General features: G+C 40.2%; 1 protein-coding gene across 1 annotated transcript in view; it reads left to right on the top strand.

Moving 5' to 3' along the window:
* The first annotated feature begins 2,526 nt into the window (after positions 1-2,526).
* The window catches only part of LOC137255728 (breast cancer type 1 susceptibility protein homolog), a 29,520-nt gene continuing 14,320 nt past the window's right edge, over positions 2,527-17,726 (top strand). Inside the window, exons 1-9 of the mRNA XM_067793227.1 lie at positions 2,527-2,767; positions 3,323-3,376; positions 4,473-4,547; positions 5,460-5,548; positions 6,677-6,768; positions 8,363-8,430; positions 10,335-12,532; positions 14,081-14,185; positions 14,659-17,387. Coding sequence (XP_067649328.1) covers positions 2,700-2,767; positions 3,323-3,376; positions 4,473-4,547; positions 5,460-5,548; positions 6,677-6,768; positions 8,363-8,430; positions 10,335-12,532; positions 14,081-14,185; positions 14,659-17,387 — 5,478 coding nt within the window. The 5' untranslated portion in view covers positions 2,527-2,699. The remainder of the gene's footprint in view (positions 2,768-3,322; positions 3,377-4,472; positions 4,548-5,459; positions 5,549-6,676; positions 6,769-8,362; positions 8,431-10,334; positions 12,533-14,080; positions 14,186-14,658; positions 17,388-17,726) is intronic.

Below are 17,726 nucleotides of genomic sequence, written 5' to 3' on the forward strand. Positions count from 1 at the left end.
GGATATATCCATTTCGCACAACAACAACTATAGATATATATTGATATATATGTGTCTGTGTGTTTGTTTTGAGGGTAAACATATGAATTATTGTGCATTAGAAAGAATTCCAACATTTGCGTATTTTATCGATTGATTGTAGAAATGTGCAACGGGTAAGTACATGTTTTGCATCTAAGCCGAATATCCATTAAAATATAATCATATTTTGATGAAACCAATCTAGTAGTGAACAATGGCCAACAGATGTATTTTCAATGATGAGATCTGGCTATGTCGAAGTTTAAACGGATGAGCAATGATAATTCTTTATGTTGTTTGTTTGCTCAAGATTCACTGTATGAAACTAATAACTTAATCAAAGTAATTGATGGCTCGATGTGTATACAACCGTGTGAAATACACATAAACTTAATGCAAGTACAAATTTTATTCAATTATAATAGACACTGGAATGAAGACTAGTGGAACGAGTCAGAATGCGTGTCCTCGTGCATTGGGATGACACTAGGTGTCACAACACTGACGTCAGCTCCGGCACATCTTCTCCCCGAAGACAGCTCTGTTATCACCACAGGCTGGGTACTTGAACCCCATCTAACTTATCTAACGTTGATACTGTCCTTAATTTCCTCTCTGATTCTCCTACAAGTGGACGGAATATTCTTCTCAGAAATTTGTTTAATCGCTCCCTTGTCAAAGTTGTCAAGGATGGTTTAACATTCCGGTTATGCTTTTGAGACGGCCCCTGTCGTTGTGTGTTCTGTTTACAATACTGTAAACCTGTTAGTAAGCCATACCAACTGCTCTACAAGTTCTGTCATAAACCCTCTCTAAACTAATGAAAGGTTTACGTCTGTCTTTTTCAAGCACAATAAAATTATAAATCTTAGCAACAATCGACTGCAAATCAATGGCCACAGTGAACGTTGCGATCAAGCTGTCCATGCTTGACGGGTAAGTGTTTGTTATGACAACATTTATATTAATACTTCTTCAATAGAGAGACGATAATGAATTAAAGCAACACAAACATTCAACAACTGTTCATGAAAAACGTGTAATCTTTGCATAAATGCAAAGATTATTTCAGATGTCTCTTGTAAAACTCAGAAAAAACATTACGAGTTGTTGTTTTGGTACCAAATTCCCTCCTGGAAACTGCCCTTTAATTGCACGGGAATACTTAATCGACTGAAGTAAATTAGTTTCACTATGGGCGAGTTCATATATTGGCAACATAGTACATTTATCACCATTATAAAGATATTAAGACTAAAAGACATTTTTAAAATCATTTTCGACAGTACTTTATCAGTAATTCTTCAATACATTTTCTCTATTTGGGTTATCTTTAATTTATTTCAAGATATCTCTAATTCAAGATATCAGCAATTATATTAAAGATATCATTAATATGATTCAACATGTCCTTAATTCAATTAGCGATATCATGAATTTTATTGGAAATATCTATAATTATCTCAATTCCGGATATCTTCACTTCCACTCAATTTCGGATATCTTCAAGCTATCTTCACATTCACTCAAGGTGTCTTCAGTTCCATTCAAGACTAAACTTAAAATTTAAAACACAAATGGAGATATCTTTTATTTCTTAATAAAGGGAAAAAACGGCTTGGCATAAGTATGCATGCATTCTTATTTGACTTATTTGCTCTGCAATAAACGATTTTAGCTCATTTGGACATTTTATTCACTGTGTTTCTGAGAAGTCGTGTTTGAATATTTGTGCGTTCGTGTGTGTCTGCTGGTGCGCGTTTGCATTTGCATGTGGGTATACGATTACGTGTTTATGTGCGTGCATGTATTTGTTCGTGCGTTCGTACGTGTATGTGTGCGCGCGTGTATTTGCATAGCTTAGTGTCAGTGTGTGCGTGCGCGTGCGCTGTGTGAGTACATACATGTGCGCAGTAGGTACATGTACGCGTGGTGGGTGTTTACTTGGATGGAGCATACGAAGCGGGATTCGCAACCCAGGCTGGTTCGTGGACGGTGATTTCGTAGATGTGTATAACTATTTGAATAATGTTTTTGCAAGCATATTAATTTTTGATAAAACCACAAGGCTTGTTAGAAATGAAGTATCGTAAAATATATGGGACAGACTACTGTTATAGCAAGAGATAATTTGACCTTCACTTCACCTGAAGAAGAGACTAGGATCTGTCTCGAAACGTTGTGACCTTGTATAATAAAGAAGTTGAACCACAAAGCATTTTAGTTTGACTCCTCCAACTTCGAAATGCCTTTGAAACAAGTAATCTGATATGGTCTGGAGGGAGGCGGTGTAATACATAAGTATAACAGCAACGCCTTGGGACGGATAGTTTGGTAAAAAATGTTACAAAAAGATACAAATATTTTTGATGTCACGTGCGCTTATTTGGTGGGATTCTGAAATGTTTGATTTCACGTGCCCGTATTTAGTAGGATTCTGAAAGCAGGCCGAAATGAACTCTTCTTTAAAGAAGGTAAACTCCGCCTCGCATTATCCGCACAGCGTTAGAAGGGTTCGCCCTACGGTGGAAGATACTGGTAAAGAGCGCAGAGACACTGTACTACAGTGTGATGTCGGCGGGAGATACAGTTTGGAGCAAGAAGGAGGGAACTTACTGTTAGAACATCATGGCGAACGGAAAATAAACAAGAACGAAGAACGTTTATTGCAAGAACTCATGATGACAAGCAATCAAGTTCAAAAAGTTTTGGGATCAATGTCAAAGTCACTGGAATGTGCAATATGGTGAGACGTTATCACAAACTAATCGATCAGATTTCATTGTGACTTGAGTCTGTTAGTTGTTTACGTAAGTCATAAAAATAGATATTGTGAGATTTCCATCGATCCTGTCAATATGACAGTCGGAATGTTAACTGAAAAATATCACCCCAGTAGACAGGACGAAATGTGTATTCGTATTAATCGACCAGTGAAACTGAAATATGGTAAATGTACCTGACGATTTGACAAGCAAAGAAAACTCATCATGTTCTTTTGGAGCCAGTAGACAGGGGTGTTAAAGATGACAGCCCTTCTGACAAGTTCAGGCGTTCAGCTGCTATGCTGGATAGTAGACTGAATCAGTGTAACCCAAATTTGTTACTAATTTGAAAGGGTTATTATTTTATATTCTGAATGAGTAATCAGCCCATTTGGGTCCATCACAATTAAGTTATCAATGTAAACCACAATCTTCTACTTCAGTGAATTTGTTTAGTGGAGATTAACTGACAGTGAGATTATTGTTTTCAACATTTAATCAGGAAAGTTGTTTTCATGATAATGGTTGTATTTCAGTCTTGATTTGCTGAAGAACCCTATTGCAACACGATGTCATCACCATTTCTGCAGGCAAGTAATCATGTTATACTTGTTGTAAAACGTTCGGTTACTACATTGACTTTTCAGGGCTCACTTTAGTACTTTGTTACCTGCAAAGGTGCAACCTAGTCAGTCTAACTTGCACCAGGTGAAAGTCAATGTTTGAGTGAGGAAACATCTGAATAAAACCCCTATATAATTCAACAGCATATTTCATTCTTTACATATTGCTAGAAAAGCAGTGCAACTGGAATTTAGTTGGTGCAGCTAGATTTTCATCTCATGTTGCACCTGGTGCAAGTTGGTGAACATCTCTAAAATTAAGCCTGCTTTTTGTCTCCACAACAGAACAGGCCATGATCAAGTAACTTATGCTTGACATTAGGTATAGGGACTGCATGTGACCGATTTCAGTAAGTCTGTCTTTGTAACTGTCTAACTGTGAGATTGCTGACTTTAGATTATTGAGCATAATAACATCCAGACTCCTCTTCCTGTTTACAGATGTTTGACAGAGTAGCAGGGGCTTCGCTTTAAATTTACAGATATTCTCAGGGTAAATCGTAGATATGAAAATGTGATCTTTTGAACAAGTGAATGTGTTGTATTCTGCCTGAATGTTTCTGCATAATTAGATCATTAGTATGCAGTGAAACATCACACTTCCTAACAGTCTGTGGTTAATTATTTTTCTAGGTGTGAAAATGTTCCAGAAGAATGGGGAACCATACTGACTAATGTTTCAGGCTGAATATTATTTGGAGATGGCTTGAAGACACTCATTTTCTGTCAGAGGAAGGATAAAAAAGTTTATTATGTTTTTGTCACAAGTGTTGGGACATCGAGTCAGTAAATCTTCAAGGCAAACTTTTCTTAAAATATACTACACGACTTTCTTCTTTCCACTTTTAACCTTTGCAAGAATGTCAAATCACCAGTCTTACTACTAGTCTGACAAGTTTAAATACATAAAGCAATTGCAAAATACAATGTATAGGAGTTCAGACAATCAACCAGCATAGGTCCATGTGTTCTGACATTCTGCAACAACCTCAAAGTTCCTTGTTGCCATCTTGTAGTTGTCTCCCCAAAAATTATCAGGCGTGTGTGTTGTTTCTGCTTCTAGATTCTGCATCACAGAGTTTCTGAAAACCAAAACGTCGGTGCCATGCCCATTGTGCAAGGAACCAGTAACTAGAAGGTGAGATGTAACCATGGCTGTCTCTCTCTAAACAGTACCCTGACCATACTTGTCTTCCCACCGGGATCGGGGGTGTGAGGTGTGTGTAGGGGTGGAGACAGCACTTTCGTACACGCACTATGGGGTCAGCAGTTTGTACATGACATAATGATATATGAAAAAATTATGCTTAAATTATCTGAAGGGAGGGGGTTTATGTCGCTGATTTTGTCTATGACATGCAGTGATATGTATGTGTTATATTTGGGTTAAGCTTTTTGAGTAAAATACAAAGGCTAGTATGTTTTTAGTTGAGTCCCATCCTCAACTCACCTCAAAAAAAAAAGAAGTAAAATTTTTACTTTACTAAGAAAAGTGTAATCCCAAGTATAATGTGTTACATTTGACCACTTTCTAAATCATCTAAATCGTAAGTAAATGGCATTGTGTAATCATGTAGAGAGAAATCACTCACTTACAATCAAAGATTGGTCGCAGTGACCAACTGATCGCGCAATCGATCACCTTTTCTTATTATCGAACACAAACGATTTTGGACCCACTTTTTTTGTGTTTGAAACCCTTGACAATTAGAAGTTGTCATAAAACTCACTTCATTCACTGAAAAGTATTGTCTGAATTTTCTTTAAGACTCCAGGAAGTTTATTTTCATGATATATTAGTCATATAGCTTAGCTCAGTTTCTATAGAAAAAAAAACTCAACAGAAGAGAACTAGGTCATATCTACCTTCAGTAATAAGCTGAATATCAAAATCTACAACTGACACTTACCAATTTGTTTCAATGATTGCTCGTCAGTAATGAACCAGTTATCACTTGTGAGATTTCAACTAAATCTCAACACTAGTTCTTACAGTTCCAGAAGAATGCTGACAGTGGCATAAAACAACATTTGCTTGTCTGTTTTCCAGGAGTCTACAGGAGCAAGAGAGACTGTCCAACATCGTGGAGCATGTCCGGGACCTGATCACAGCCTACCAGGATGACACTGGGGAGTTTTGTGAGTAGAGCTGCTTTTGTTTGGGGAACTCATCAAGAAAGACTAAACACTTTTGAATTTGCCACACGTAGTTCCTGCTAGTCAAGAGACTGCACAATAAAGGATGGTGGGTGTAGTGTGACTACTAGGCCCTGCTGAGAGCTGGTGACTGCTAGTGGTGTTCTGATTAATTGCAGTAGAAGATTGGTCGCAGTGACCAAACAACCAAGCAATCGATCAAATTTTGTCATACTCAAACACAAATGATTTCGGATCTACTGTTTTAGATTGATGATGGAACATATCCTTCATGTTGTCGGGGCCTGATAACATATATATTTCCGAGAAAGCTCACTTCAGTAACTGAAAACTCAATATTGAATATTTCTTGAGGACTTCAAGATGTTTATGTTCATGATATGTTAGTCATCACTTCAGTAGCACGGTGCATCATGTACTAAGATATCTGAAATAGCATCCTGGATAGGAAAAATCTGAAAAATGACTTCTTACCAATTTTTTCAGTGATTGTTCATTGGGAATGCATGAATCATTAGTTGTGAGATTTCAACCGATTCCCAACACACAGCAGACCCAGTTCAGGGCTCAGTTTGTTACTGCCACTGGTGCAACCCAAAATTACAAAGTGCAACCTAGTTATAAGTCTAACATGCACCATGTGCAAGTGCATGTGAGAAATCAATCAACAATAAATCTAACATAAACCTAAGTGTGTCAACTCTTTTCTCTTATGATCTTTGATTAGCTATGCCACTGAAACACTGCTGTTTATGCACATGTCTCAGGCAGCATTCGAAATAACCGCTGGCCCGGAGGCACAGCACCCAGATTGTTATTGTGTCAGGCCAGCAGTTTCAAATATGGACAGGCCCTTATAGTCTTTAGTAAATTATCTGTCAATTAGTTTTCAACTGGATTGTTAGTGATGAAGCCACATGTGTCAGGTTTATATTTTGTCTGTCAATCTCCAGTGAATCATTTTCATTTTGTCTGTCAATCTCCAGTTACTCATGTTTTCCCCTGTACTGAATCTGTCTGCTGATGTCTTGTTCCACTACAGTCCCGAACCCCAATCCAGAACCCCCTCGTCCAGGTCATTTACGTGATGATCTGTTTCTCTCCCTCCAGTCAGTCCATCCCGACATGTCCAGGGTACAGAGTTCTTCCCCTGTACGCCGGAGCCTATCTTCCCAAGGGAGACAACTGGCAGAAAAAGACAGGTGGGGATAAAACAAAATATGTAAGAAACCATTTTGCTGGTCAGTTTCAGTGGTCTTTTGCAAATGGCCAACTCCAAATCGCCAACAAATGTGAGTAGCATTCCCCAATTTAGGGCTCAACATGTACAAGTCCTCTTTGTTGTCATAATGATCACTGTTAAAGCTCTGAAGAGGTGAATGTTATTTCGCTGGTATTTGGGCTAACATGGGTGAAGAGTGACATATCTCATGTTTAGCAGCGTTCGAAATTAACACTTTGAGGTAGCAAATTTGCTACCTGAATAAAAACAAGGTAGCAACAACTTACTGCCTGGTATTTTTCGGTGATACTCCTTACATTCATCAGTTAGTCAACATTTTCAAAGGATAGATCTGCACTTGTGCACTTTCACTCGTAAACTTACCGATATTGGTATTTTACTTTTCCCCCAAATGCTAATCGCAGCTTTTGATGGTCAGTAATAAGTGTGGCAGATAACCACTCAACTCAGTGAGCATGCACTTAACTATAACATTACTGTTTCCGATGTTTGATAATGTACATTTGTCATTTCTTGTGTAAAGACAATAAACGCCATCTGCAAGTACAGAGAGACCAAAGAGAGAGTTCCATATAGCCAAAGACAGTAAAGGGACTGGGAGGGAGGAATCAACAGCAATTCGAAAGAATGCTTCTACCTGGTACAGCATCTTGCTGTCTATTTTAAAACCTGGTAGCAAGTACTTAGTACTTGCTAAAAAATACATTAATTTCGAAACACTGTTTGGGATTACATTGTCTGTTCCAGACACGATCATTTACAGACTGCCGCCATGTAGTTGGAATATTGCTGAGTATGGCGTAAAACTAAACTCACTCACTCACTCACTCCATCTTGATAGTTCGATAGGTGAGATGGTGGGACAACCTCTTGGTTAAAGCATTCGCTCATCATGCCAAAGACGGAGGTTTGATTCCCTAATGGGTACAATGTATGAACCCCATTTCTGGTGTCCGCGGCCATCATATTGCTTGGATATTGCTGATAGGGCTGTAAATGCACCCCTGCTTACTCAAAAGTTACTGTTTCCCTGTTAAAGTTGAAGCTTAAAATCTCAGTCATGGAAAAGCTTTCAAGGTTTTGTGTTTTTATCCAGAGGCTCCGAGCCATATTTTAACCATATGAATACAGAAACGCTCTCCTACTCATCTCTGTTTATCTAGATTAGGGCTTTCAAGAGTACTTGAGTACTCAAAAACGAGTCAGGTTAAACAGGACTCGAGTACATGACGATATCAAGTCAGAATGAAGTGTTAACTGGCGTAATTAGAACACATTTTATGCCTAAAACTGTAATGATCTAACAAGATGTATGTGTATTAACAAGTTACCAACTTTAATATTGATCAAACAATCATTGGAATGTGTAATGTCATACCAGGTACACTATGGTTTGCTTGACAGGTATGAATTTTGTGTTCTCGGGGGCTGAGTTGAGTCTGACCTCTCTAGTACATGAATCCATGAAAGTGGACTGAAGCCCTAATTTGAATAAATAGCATTACTCCTTGTGTTTTGAAACAGTCACTCTAGTCAGTTCTGTTCATTGTTAGATCAGGAAAAATGTGAAGCAGGCCACGAAATGTGTCGACAGTCCAGGAGATGGGGCACTTGCAAGGAGGTGAGAAGAAGATATATACTATGTACTTATATGTAAGGGCTTGATTTAAGAAATGTTAACCCACTTGCACCAGGTGCAACCTAAGATAAAAACCTATGTTGCACCAAATTCCAGATGCACTGCTTTTTCTGCAGTGGATGATTTAGGTGTTTTTTCAGAAGTTTACCCACTCAAAAACTGTCTTGCACCTGGTGCAAGTTAGACTAAGTAGTTTGCACTTGGTAATACAGGGGTTCAAAAATGTGTTGAAAAGCCACATGCTACAGGGCAAGTGACTTCAAGAGAGTAACTTGTCCTGACTAGCATTCCACTTGCCCCAATTTTATGGCAACCGATGTTAGTGCTTACTGGAAGAGTGATAATTTCACTCTCTACTAGCTCTAATTTATTATTATTATTATTATTATTGTGAACTTTAATAGATTCATTATGAGCAAATATGAAATTAAATCCAAGATTATTTGCAGTTTGAAACCATAGTGTAAATTATTTAGTAATCCATGGACAAGTAAGATACCATTATTTGATTGCCCGAGATAAAAACTGACTTGTCCCAGACAAAGGGCGATGGGATTTTTGAACCCCTGTAATATTGGCTTGCACCAGTGCAAGAAGCAAAGAGCTAAATCAAACTCTTTGTATGAAACAGAGATGGCACCCCAAAGGTGGAAATAACCCAATGCTCGACATATATCCCGCTATACCAGTGGCCAGTGGACTCTCCAGTGTTAATTATGTTGCTTATTTAAAGAATCAAGATCAGCCGGTATATTGGGATAATTACCATTTTAGATGTGCTACTGTACGTACCAGAGTATATTAGTAATTTAAAGTTATTCCCACCCCTGCAACCACTCCCGATTTCAGCTGAGTTAATCCTATTTGCAATTAGAAATGTGCCCTCTGATTTGTCTTGAAAATACTTTTGTGAAACAATTCTGAAATGTTCTTTACAGTATACAATTTCATAAGTAACCGATGATTTCTGTCAGTTGACACAGGTAGATGTATTGAGAAGCTTAGAATGTGATCTTTGGGTTCTTGATTGTGTACAGTGCATGTTAGCAACGATGAAGTTTCATGAAGTTTTACTGCATACATGTAATAGCCTGTACGTATGTGAAACAAAATGGTGGAACCAACCAAAAGAAAAACGTGAACATGCTTATCCAATTTATTTTGCGCTACTTCTAATCCCTACTTGCAACTTCGGTACACCACTTTCATTAGATTCAGGACTGGAATCTCTGATGAAAGAACATATTAGACAGTTATTGTGAAGCAAAATTGCAGCCATGGCTGCAAAAAAATCTTCTTGCTGATGTTAGGTTGTAAAGCTTTTATTTTTTAAAAGTTAAAAGACTTGCAAAGTCAGTATGGGTATTTTATTTTGTTTACACAATATTCTTGTTTGAGTCCAAAAGATAAAGATAGTGGAACAAAATGAGAACTCAAAACAAACACTTTGGGGCCGTTCATAGTTTATGGCTAGTAGTGGGGATGTGATGATAATTTTCAGATGATTTTTATGGAGAAGCATGTACAATGTGAGTGATCCCCCACCCCGCCAAAATATTTATGTACAAAGTTAGTGACCCCTCCTGCACGTCATGGACAAAATCAATAACACCATGTACAACCATCAAAGGACACATGTAAGTGCACAAAATTTGCTGACCCCTCCACCATCCCAGAAAAAATGGATAGCCCAGCATTTGGATCATGGATGTAGAACAGTAATAAATGCAAACATGATTAGTGGCTAGAATATTGCCGATGTGACGTAAAGCCCAGTTCAGTTCAACTCCTCCCCTAGCCATCAGTCATAAGTTGTGAATGGTACCTTAGTCTGCGTTCTCCTTGGAGACCTTTGTCAGTGTTAATTTCCTCTCTAATATTCTCAGCCATGAAGCAGATGAAGAAACTGCAACAAGCCTTGAGACTCGACTTCACAAACCAGTGTCCCAGCCAAGAAACACAAACTGTACTGCTGTCAGAAAAATGCGACGATGTCGACAAGGCAACATCCCACTCCATGTTGAAGAGGAAGGAATGACAGATGGAACCAGACAGGAATCGGACAAGAGACAAGTTTCGGTTTCAGAGCAAGAGGCAGCACTGTTAAAGTACATTGCTGAAGGATCATATGGACAAGACACAAATGTGGATGTAGCTGGTTACAGTGTTGGTACAGACATGTCCACCCAGTTTTTTTCTGGTGTTCATGGGGCAGGTGACACATTGAGAGAGAGTTCAACTGGTCAGAGAGAAGCGAGAGCCAGAGAAGTCAGAAAGGGGGATAACTCTTGTGATGGAACAATAGGCACTGATGTTGATGAATCGTTTAATCGTGAAACAAAATCAGTGGACAGTGCTAAGACACTAGTAAACAGGGACATAGCTGAGAGAAAGGAAGACACCTCCTGTATAGAAACAAAGGACATTGATGTTAATGAGTCTTTCAAAACTGAAACAAAATCTATAGGAAGTAACATCAGTGTTGGAAAGAGTGATTTAAGTCCTGTTTGTGAAGGTTCAACTAAAACATCCAATGAATGTATTTCCCGGATGGAATGTGGTCTTCAACTGACACCTGAAAGTGAATACGAGGGTGAAGGATGTGGATCGGAGATTAGCGGTGATGGGGGACTGTTATTTCAGTCTCAAGAAGTTAAGAAAAAGACAAAACCAGCCAAGTTGAAACTCAGTATCTATACCAGGCAGGCGGCAGGTGGAACCAGAAGAGGGAAGAACAAGGACTCAACACTGTATGAGACAGACTTCCAAGATGGTAGCCCTGTCAGCAGTTTGGACGTGCCCAACTTGACAAAGGACTTCCATAGTGCTGGTCCAATGAAGACTTACAGCAAGGCTAGTGTCAGACAGCATCACAAGTCCAGTATGGTGAAACAGTGGATAGAGGAAGCACAGCATACCACAGACAAAGGATGCTTCTCCCAGACAGATTGTCTGGCTAGTAACCGTGGCAACACCATGTTGACAAATACAGGGGACCCTGAACCAACCAGGACAAATCTGCACAGTGAATTTGAAAACTTTGGCTTTGGGGTTACTGAGAGAGATTCAGTTAGTGAATCAAGACCGAGTGCCTCTAAACAGTTTGGGGAAATTCAAGAGGTGAGACAGTCAACACAAGCACCTGCAGCCAACAGGAAGAGGATGTTTAAGACTAAAGCAACAAAGGAGCAAGAAGTCGTGTCAACTGGGCAGAAAACTACTGAGTCCCAGCTGCCATCGTCAGACCCTTACGAGTTCAAGAGCAGTCAGACGACGCAACCCACACAGAAAATTAAGAAGAAAAGAGGAAGAAAAGGGAACAAAGGAAGACTGGCTGATGTCTTGTCCACAGAGACTAGTGTGTCTGAAGTGGGAGGAGGTGTAGACCTGGAACAGGCTGAAGTTAATAGGACCTCAAAGAAGGACAGGAAAGCGAAACACGTCCATTTTGATGTGAAGAGTCCTGAACAGGAAATGAGCAGCCTCATTGAGAAGATCGTTGATGCTGAGGACCATGATTTTGCATTCTGTACCCAGGATGCTGTATCCAATATGGCTGGACAGGAAGGAGATGGTGCTCAGTTGGAAGAAGGGTTTGATGATGTGATAAATGAAGATATTGAAATGATCGACGACAGTGACAAAGATGGGGTCAGGTGTGGAAAGAGACAGACAGATAGTATAACGTCACTGACGACCAACTCTAATCTCTCCAACTTGGAAAATGAGAAGTCACAGATGACGTCAATAGTACCACCAACACCAATGTTGTCTCTCACCACAGACAAATCAGTTACAAGGGCTCTGCCATCACCTGTAAATAATCTTGTACAGATCAGCAAGGTGACCGCTGATCACCGAAAAGATGAGGCACACCTGCCAGATTCAGATTCACGTAGCCAGATGCCTCTTCCTATCCCTCGCAAGAAACCAACATCTCCTGGGATGAAGACAGAGAACAGAGCTCTTAACCTGGATCTGCTAGATGTACCATTACAGTTAGAAAACTCGGGACAGTCTCACATTTCACCAACACCCAGTGTGGAGCTTGTCAAAAAGCAGGATGAAAATATGGCCAGACAAGGTGAGAAGACTGTAATATCGCTTTCTGCTTTGTATTTGTTGCCCATTTTCGAACTGTTCACTGACATAAATTGGCTCTGTTTCTTTAAGAGCCAATTGCAATCTGCAACTATCACCTAATTTACTGGTCCTGCACAAAGTCTGGTTTTCCCAAAATATGATATTTCTGTTGTCCTCATATTTGAGCCTTTTAAGTTCAGATAATCCAGTTCTATCTGTAATTGAGTAGGCGTTGAATATCGCTTGCAAGTGGAACTTGAATCATTATTTTGCTGCTTGCTGCTGTTGTTTGTTTCGTCATCCTCAGTAGCTGAAAACGTACATTTACAAAAAAACATTGGAGCGCGCCTCCTGCTTTCTGCTTGCCATTTTAACAAACACAGAGGATATAATCAATAGGGGTGAAACGGCATACTGTGGTATCAGTAGAACAGTGGTATTTTGTCTTCGGTTTCAAGCTTCATGGTAATTTAACGATTGCCGTAAGCTGAAGACAGCAAGTGGGATCTGTGGTTGATGCACTGGATTGTCTGGTCCAGACCTGATAATTATTTTACAGACAAAAGTCAGTCAGTGTGAATGTTACATAGTATGGTGTTAAATAAGAGGGAGAAAGAAAAGTATAATCATGATTTATGTGTTCCAAGTGAGCTGGTTTGCATATTGAACAGGGTTTCAATTTGTTTATTTTACAATGTGACTTCTCCTGACTAATTTTCCGCTTGCCCAGATGTTACGACATAATAATGATAATGTAATAGGGAAAGAATAAGTAAACATGGCACTTGATGTTATGTTTAGTGGACTATTTATTGGTAAGTGATAAATAGCAAAGAAAGATAACTCAGCTTTGTTTATAACTGTGAAATTGAATAGCTACATTTTGTACAGTTTGAAATTTTAAGCAGAAATAACAGTGTCTGAAATAGTGTCTGCCCGGTGGCCCGCTGCTTGCTAGTTACACGACAGGCTTACAGCTTTATTTGTGTGCCAATACATTTTCCAAGGGCAAATATTTGACCATGTCATTGACTGCGAGAAATATTTCGAAAATCATTTACAACTGTGGTAACTAGATGATGTCTGTATAAGTATATGATCAATCAAACTGTAACTTCCACAGATCAACCTAACCATTTATCTAACACTAAATGTGACTGGTCTAGAGAATGCTTTCATCCAATGAATGATGTCCTTTTCTGATGGCAGTGACACTAAATGAATTAACATGAGACTCTTAAAAGTCTTGCTGAAGACCTAGGTTTTGTACAAAGAGACAAGGGTACAATGTGTGAAACCCGTTTCTGGTTTCCCCCACAGTGACATTGATGGACTATTGCTAAAAGCTCACTCACTCACCCACTCACTTGTTCACTCACTCACCCACTCATTCACTCACTCACTTACTCAATTTAACCAGTGAGTGCTCTCTCACTTCAGACTCTCAGTTCCACCCAAATATACATGACCCTTGTTATCTTTGTTCACAAGCTTCAGCATACACTGTCACAAGAAGATGTAAATAAGACTGAGCGTATGATTTCTGTAGATGAAGACGTTACCCAGGATGATCAGCCATCTTCAGGAAACAGCTCATCCACAGAGGATCTCAACATTTCTCTGGACAATACCCAGTTTGAAGAAGCTGATCTAGGTATGTCTGACAAACAGTCCACTTCCTCCATCTGCCTCATAGCACTCACATCAGTTGGACACCCTGCTCCATATGGCGTTTCTATTCTAGTTTGACCAAATATATCAAAGGGTGAGGCGTGGTGACTTTGCTGGTAGCATGTGTCATATATATGTACCATAATGGTAATGAATCACTGGATTGTCAGGTCCAAATGGGGTATGTAAATTATCGTTGATTTTGAAGGCTTATGGGGGGTTTGTTGCATGACATATACTGTTTCCAGGTAAACATAAGGCTGTAACACTGTTTAGTGTTGTGTTGAGTAACAGACAACTAAAACATTATGAATGTCTACATCTCATGAAATGTCCGACACTAGCATTTACAAAACTTGATCTGTTAGGAGTTTTCATGTACCCCCATTCCTCACTTGCCCACCTGGCTCCTATATTATATGACCAATCCTTTTCACTATTCGACGTATGTTTCAGACATTCAGCCTGATGAAATCAAGAAGCAACTCTCTCAGATGTCAAACAATAACTTGTCCTCGGCTGAAGGAAATACTGGGCATCTAGATCGTGGAAGCTCTGTAAATGATGCTGATGTTGACAAAGCACCTCACCAAGATGGACCATCCTTCTTTTCCAGCAAGCAGATCAATGCAGAGGACAGACAGTCTGTGAACCAGAATCATGAACCTTTACAATGTGGAATGTCTGTTGTGAGCGAGAGTCAAGCAGGGGATGGACAGACTGTGGCATCTGACAACCTAGGATGTTCTCCAGATGACCAGGGTGCAGAGGACAAGCTCGTGGCAATAGTTCTAGATTCTGTGAGCACCATCTGTAATGTTCCACAGAACTCACAGTCTGTGACTGGTGCAGAGAAATTGGGAGGTCCAAACTCAGGGTCTGTGATAACAAAAGATGGAGATAGTTTTAAGGATAATATTATGGCTGCTGATATTGAAGGGGCAGTCCAGAATGGTAAAAGTCAGAGTGGAGATGTTATTCCTGAAAGTATTGAAGAAGAGTCAGTGAACTTGATAGAAGATACTGTTGAGACCAGCAGTGAGAGATCCACAAGGTCACTGAGAACTAGAGCAGGTAGGCACCAGGCAGATAGCAAATCTAGGCCTTCTCGAAGGAGTTCAAGCAGAAAAAATGACCCTGTTATTGAAGTGGCATGTTCAGATGTGGAGGAACCTGTAGCTTTTGGTGAAGGAGACTCTCAAAAGGAGACACAAAAGTCAAAAGAAGAACTACAATCAGTCTCCCTTGTACACAGTCAAGCTTCAACCCTCCCAACCTCTGTAACTCTGGGAAGTGATGAACAGACATTGCCTCCAGATGTTGGTGTCAGTGATGACGAGGAGGCTGCTGGTGTTGTGGAGACTGATGATGGAGCTACAGAAGCATCTGTGGATGTTCCTGAAACTGTGACTGAATCCTTGAGTTTACTGGAACAGCATGATGAACAGGATGTTGCTTCTAGCAGGTCGGAAGATGCCTCCACTTTAGAAAGTGTCTCCATTCTTAAGACTTCTGACACTGATGTAAAAAAATTCAGTGCAGGGAGCAAGAAAAATCAACAGAAGGGTTCAGTTGGACAAGGAAAACAACAAGATATGCAGGCTGCTGGTAAAAGAAATAAGTCTCAGAAAAGAAAGCGAATTGAGAGTAGAAAGGAGACTTCAGTGCTTCCAGAACTGCTGGACATAGCTGAGACACCAAGTATCCCTGAAGTCAGCAGTGCACCTATTACAATCACACTGGATGATTCAGATGATGAGCCTCTTGTCATTCACAGACCGAAGAGGAAGTGTTTCTCTCTTGATGGAAGTCCTCTACAAACTCGGGCCAAAGAATCTAGGGTGAAATTAAGCAGGAGAGCAAAGCCATCTGCTAAAAAGAGTCTGGATGTTAAAGGATCTTGTGAAAATGTGGATTACAAACCAATGGACACTGGCATGTGTAGCGCTACTGAGGGCAACAGAGATTGTGAAGGACATGGTTTTGATACAAATTCTGTCCGTGATACAATTTCCAAAGAGTCTAACTTTGTAGCAAAGCAGCAAGATCCACAATGTGTTAATGATAGTCCACAGCTTATGAATACTTTGTCGGACAGCAGCCAAGTCCAAGAGTCAATGACAGACATTTTTAACAGAAACACTGAGCAGTCACTGACTGCAGACAATGCATCACAGGACACACTGGCGCAAAACTGCGATGACAGTGACGTTGAAGTGGACAGATCCTCACCTTGCCCCAAACAAACTGTTGTGAAGAAATCACACTCCTCGAACTCAGATTCAAGTGACTCAGACGCTTCCAAGACACCAAGGTCTATGAAAAAGGGTGTTAAAGCTGCAAGAGGGTTAGCTTCTCTGAAGAAGAAACAGTCAAGGGAAGATAATGCTGACAGTCCTATTGTGATTTCCTCATCAAAGTATTCATCAGGGAAGGTGGCTGAGTTTGGGGATGAAGACATTAGAGTGAAGTCTCAGTTGTCCAAAGTACAGGCAAGATGTCCAAATACAAAGCAGCAGCTGTCTTTGACAGATTCTGAATGTGTCGGTCCTACTCCCACTGATGTACCACGCACTGAACAAGAATCCCGAAATGAAGCTCAGATGAACGATTCCGTAGTGATGAATAAGCATGTGCTGTCAAGCGACACTGAGGATGGTGCGTCGGTTGATTCTTCAGACTATAAATTCTCCAGAAGATATAATAGGGAAAGGAATAAACTGAAACAGACACGAAAAGGAGATTGTGCTTCAGGGTTTACTGTGGCTCAAGTTCAGTCATCTACTGACTGTAAGACTAAATCCAAAAGAAGGACTAAACATGTGTTGTCAAGTGATGATGAAGATGCTGCAACAACAGTTGAGTCTTCAAGTTATGAACACTCAGGAAGGTCCAGAGAAGAAAGGACTGGACGGAAACAAAGACACAGAGGTAAGATGAACCTGTCCACAGTTCAGTCCTCTGCTGAGGGTGAGGCTGATGATGACGTTGTAGTACTGGATGACTTTGAGGAGCCCACAGCCAGGACAGAGGGTTCCAGTTCTGATGAAGAGTTTGTGCTCCGGGATGATGATGAAGTGATAAGGAAAGCAGACATGCCAGAAGAGGATGCAATGTTTGCAGATCTGCCCCAGACAAGCTCTCCTGTCCATGCCAGTAGCCCTGTACAAGCCCCAGGAGATGAGGTTGGTGGTTGAATACACAATACACAAATTCTAGTACTTTTAGTTGAGGCCAATCCGGTATTTGAACCCGCATGCTCAGAGTCAGGCACCTAATCGCCAGCACACAAAGTCAGCTGCCTAACCCGCTCAGCCACTGCTGGAAGTCGCAGTGGCTGAGCGGGCCAGCACATAAAATCTGTGATCTAACCCCGCTATAACAGTGTTGCCTCAATAAAAAGACATTGGACAACTGGTAGTGTAGATCACAGACTTTGTGTCCTGTTATGACAAGTGTACATTGACACTGGCTTCCTGGGGGGTAATAAACCTAATAAAAGTTCCAGAGTGAAAAGACAAAAT

This window comes from Haliotis asinina, chromosome 11 (assembly GCF_037392515.1).
Source record: "Haliotis asinina isolate JCU_RB_2024 chromosome 11, JCU_Hal_asi_v2, whole genome shotgun sequence".
Classification (NCBI taxonomy): domain Eukaryota; kingdom Metazoa; phylum Mollusca; class Gastropoda; order Lepetellida; family Haliotidae; genus Haliotis; species Haliotis asinina.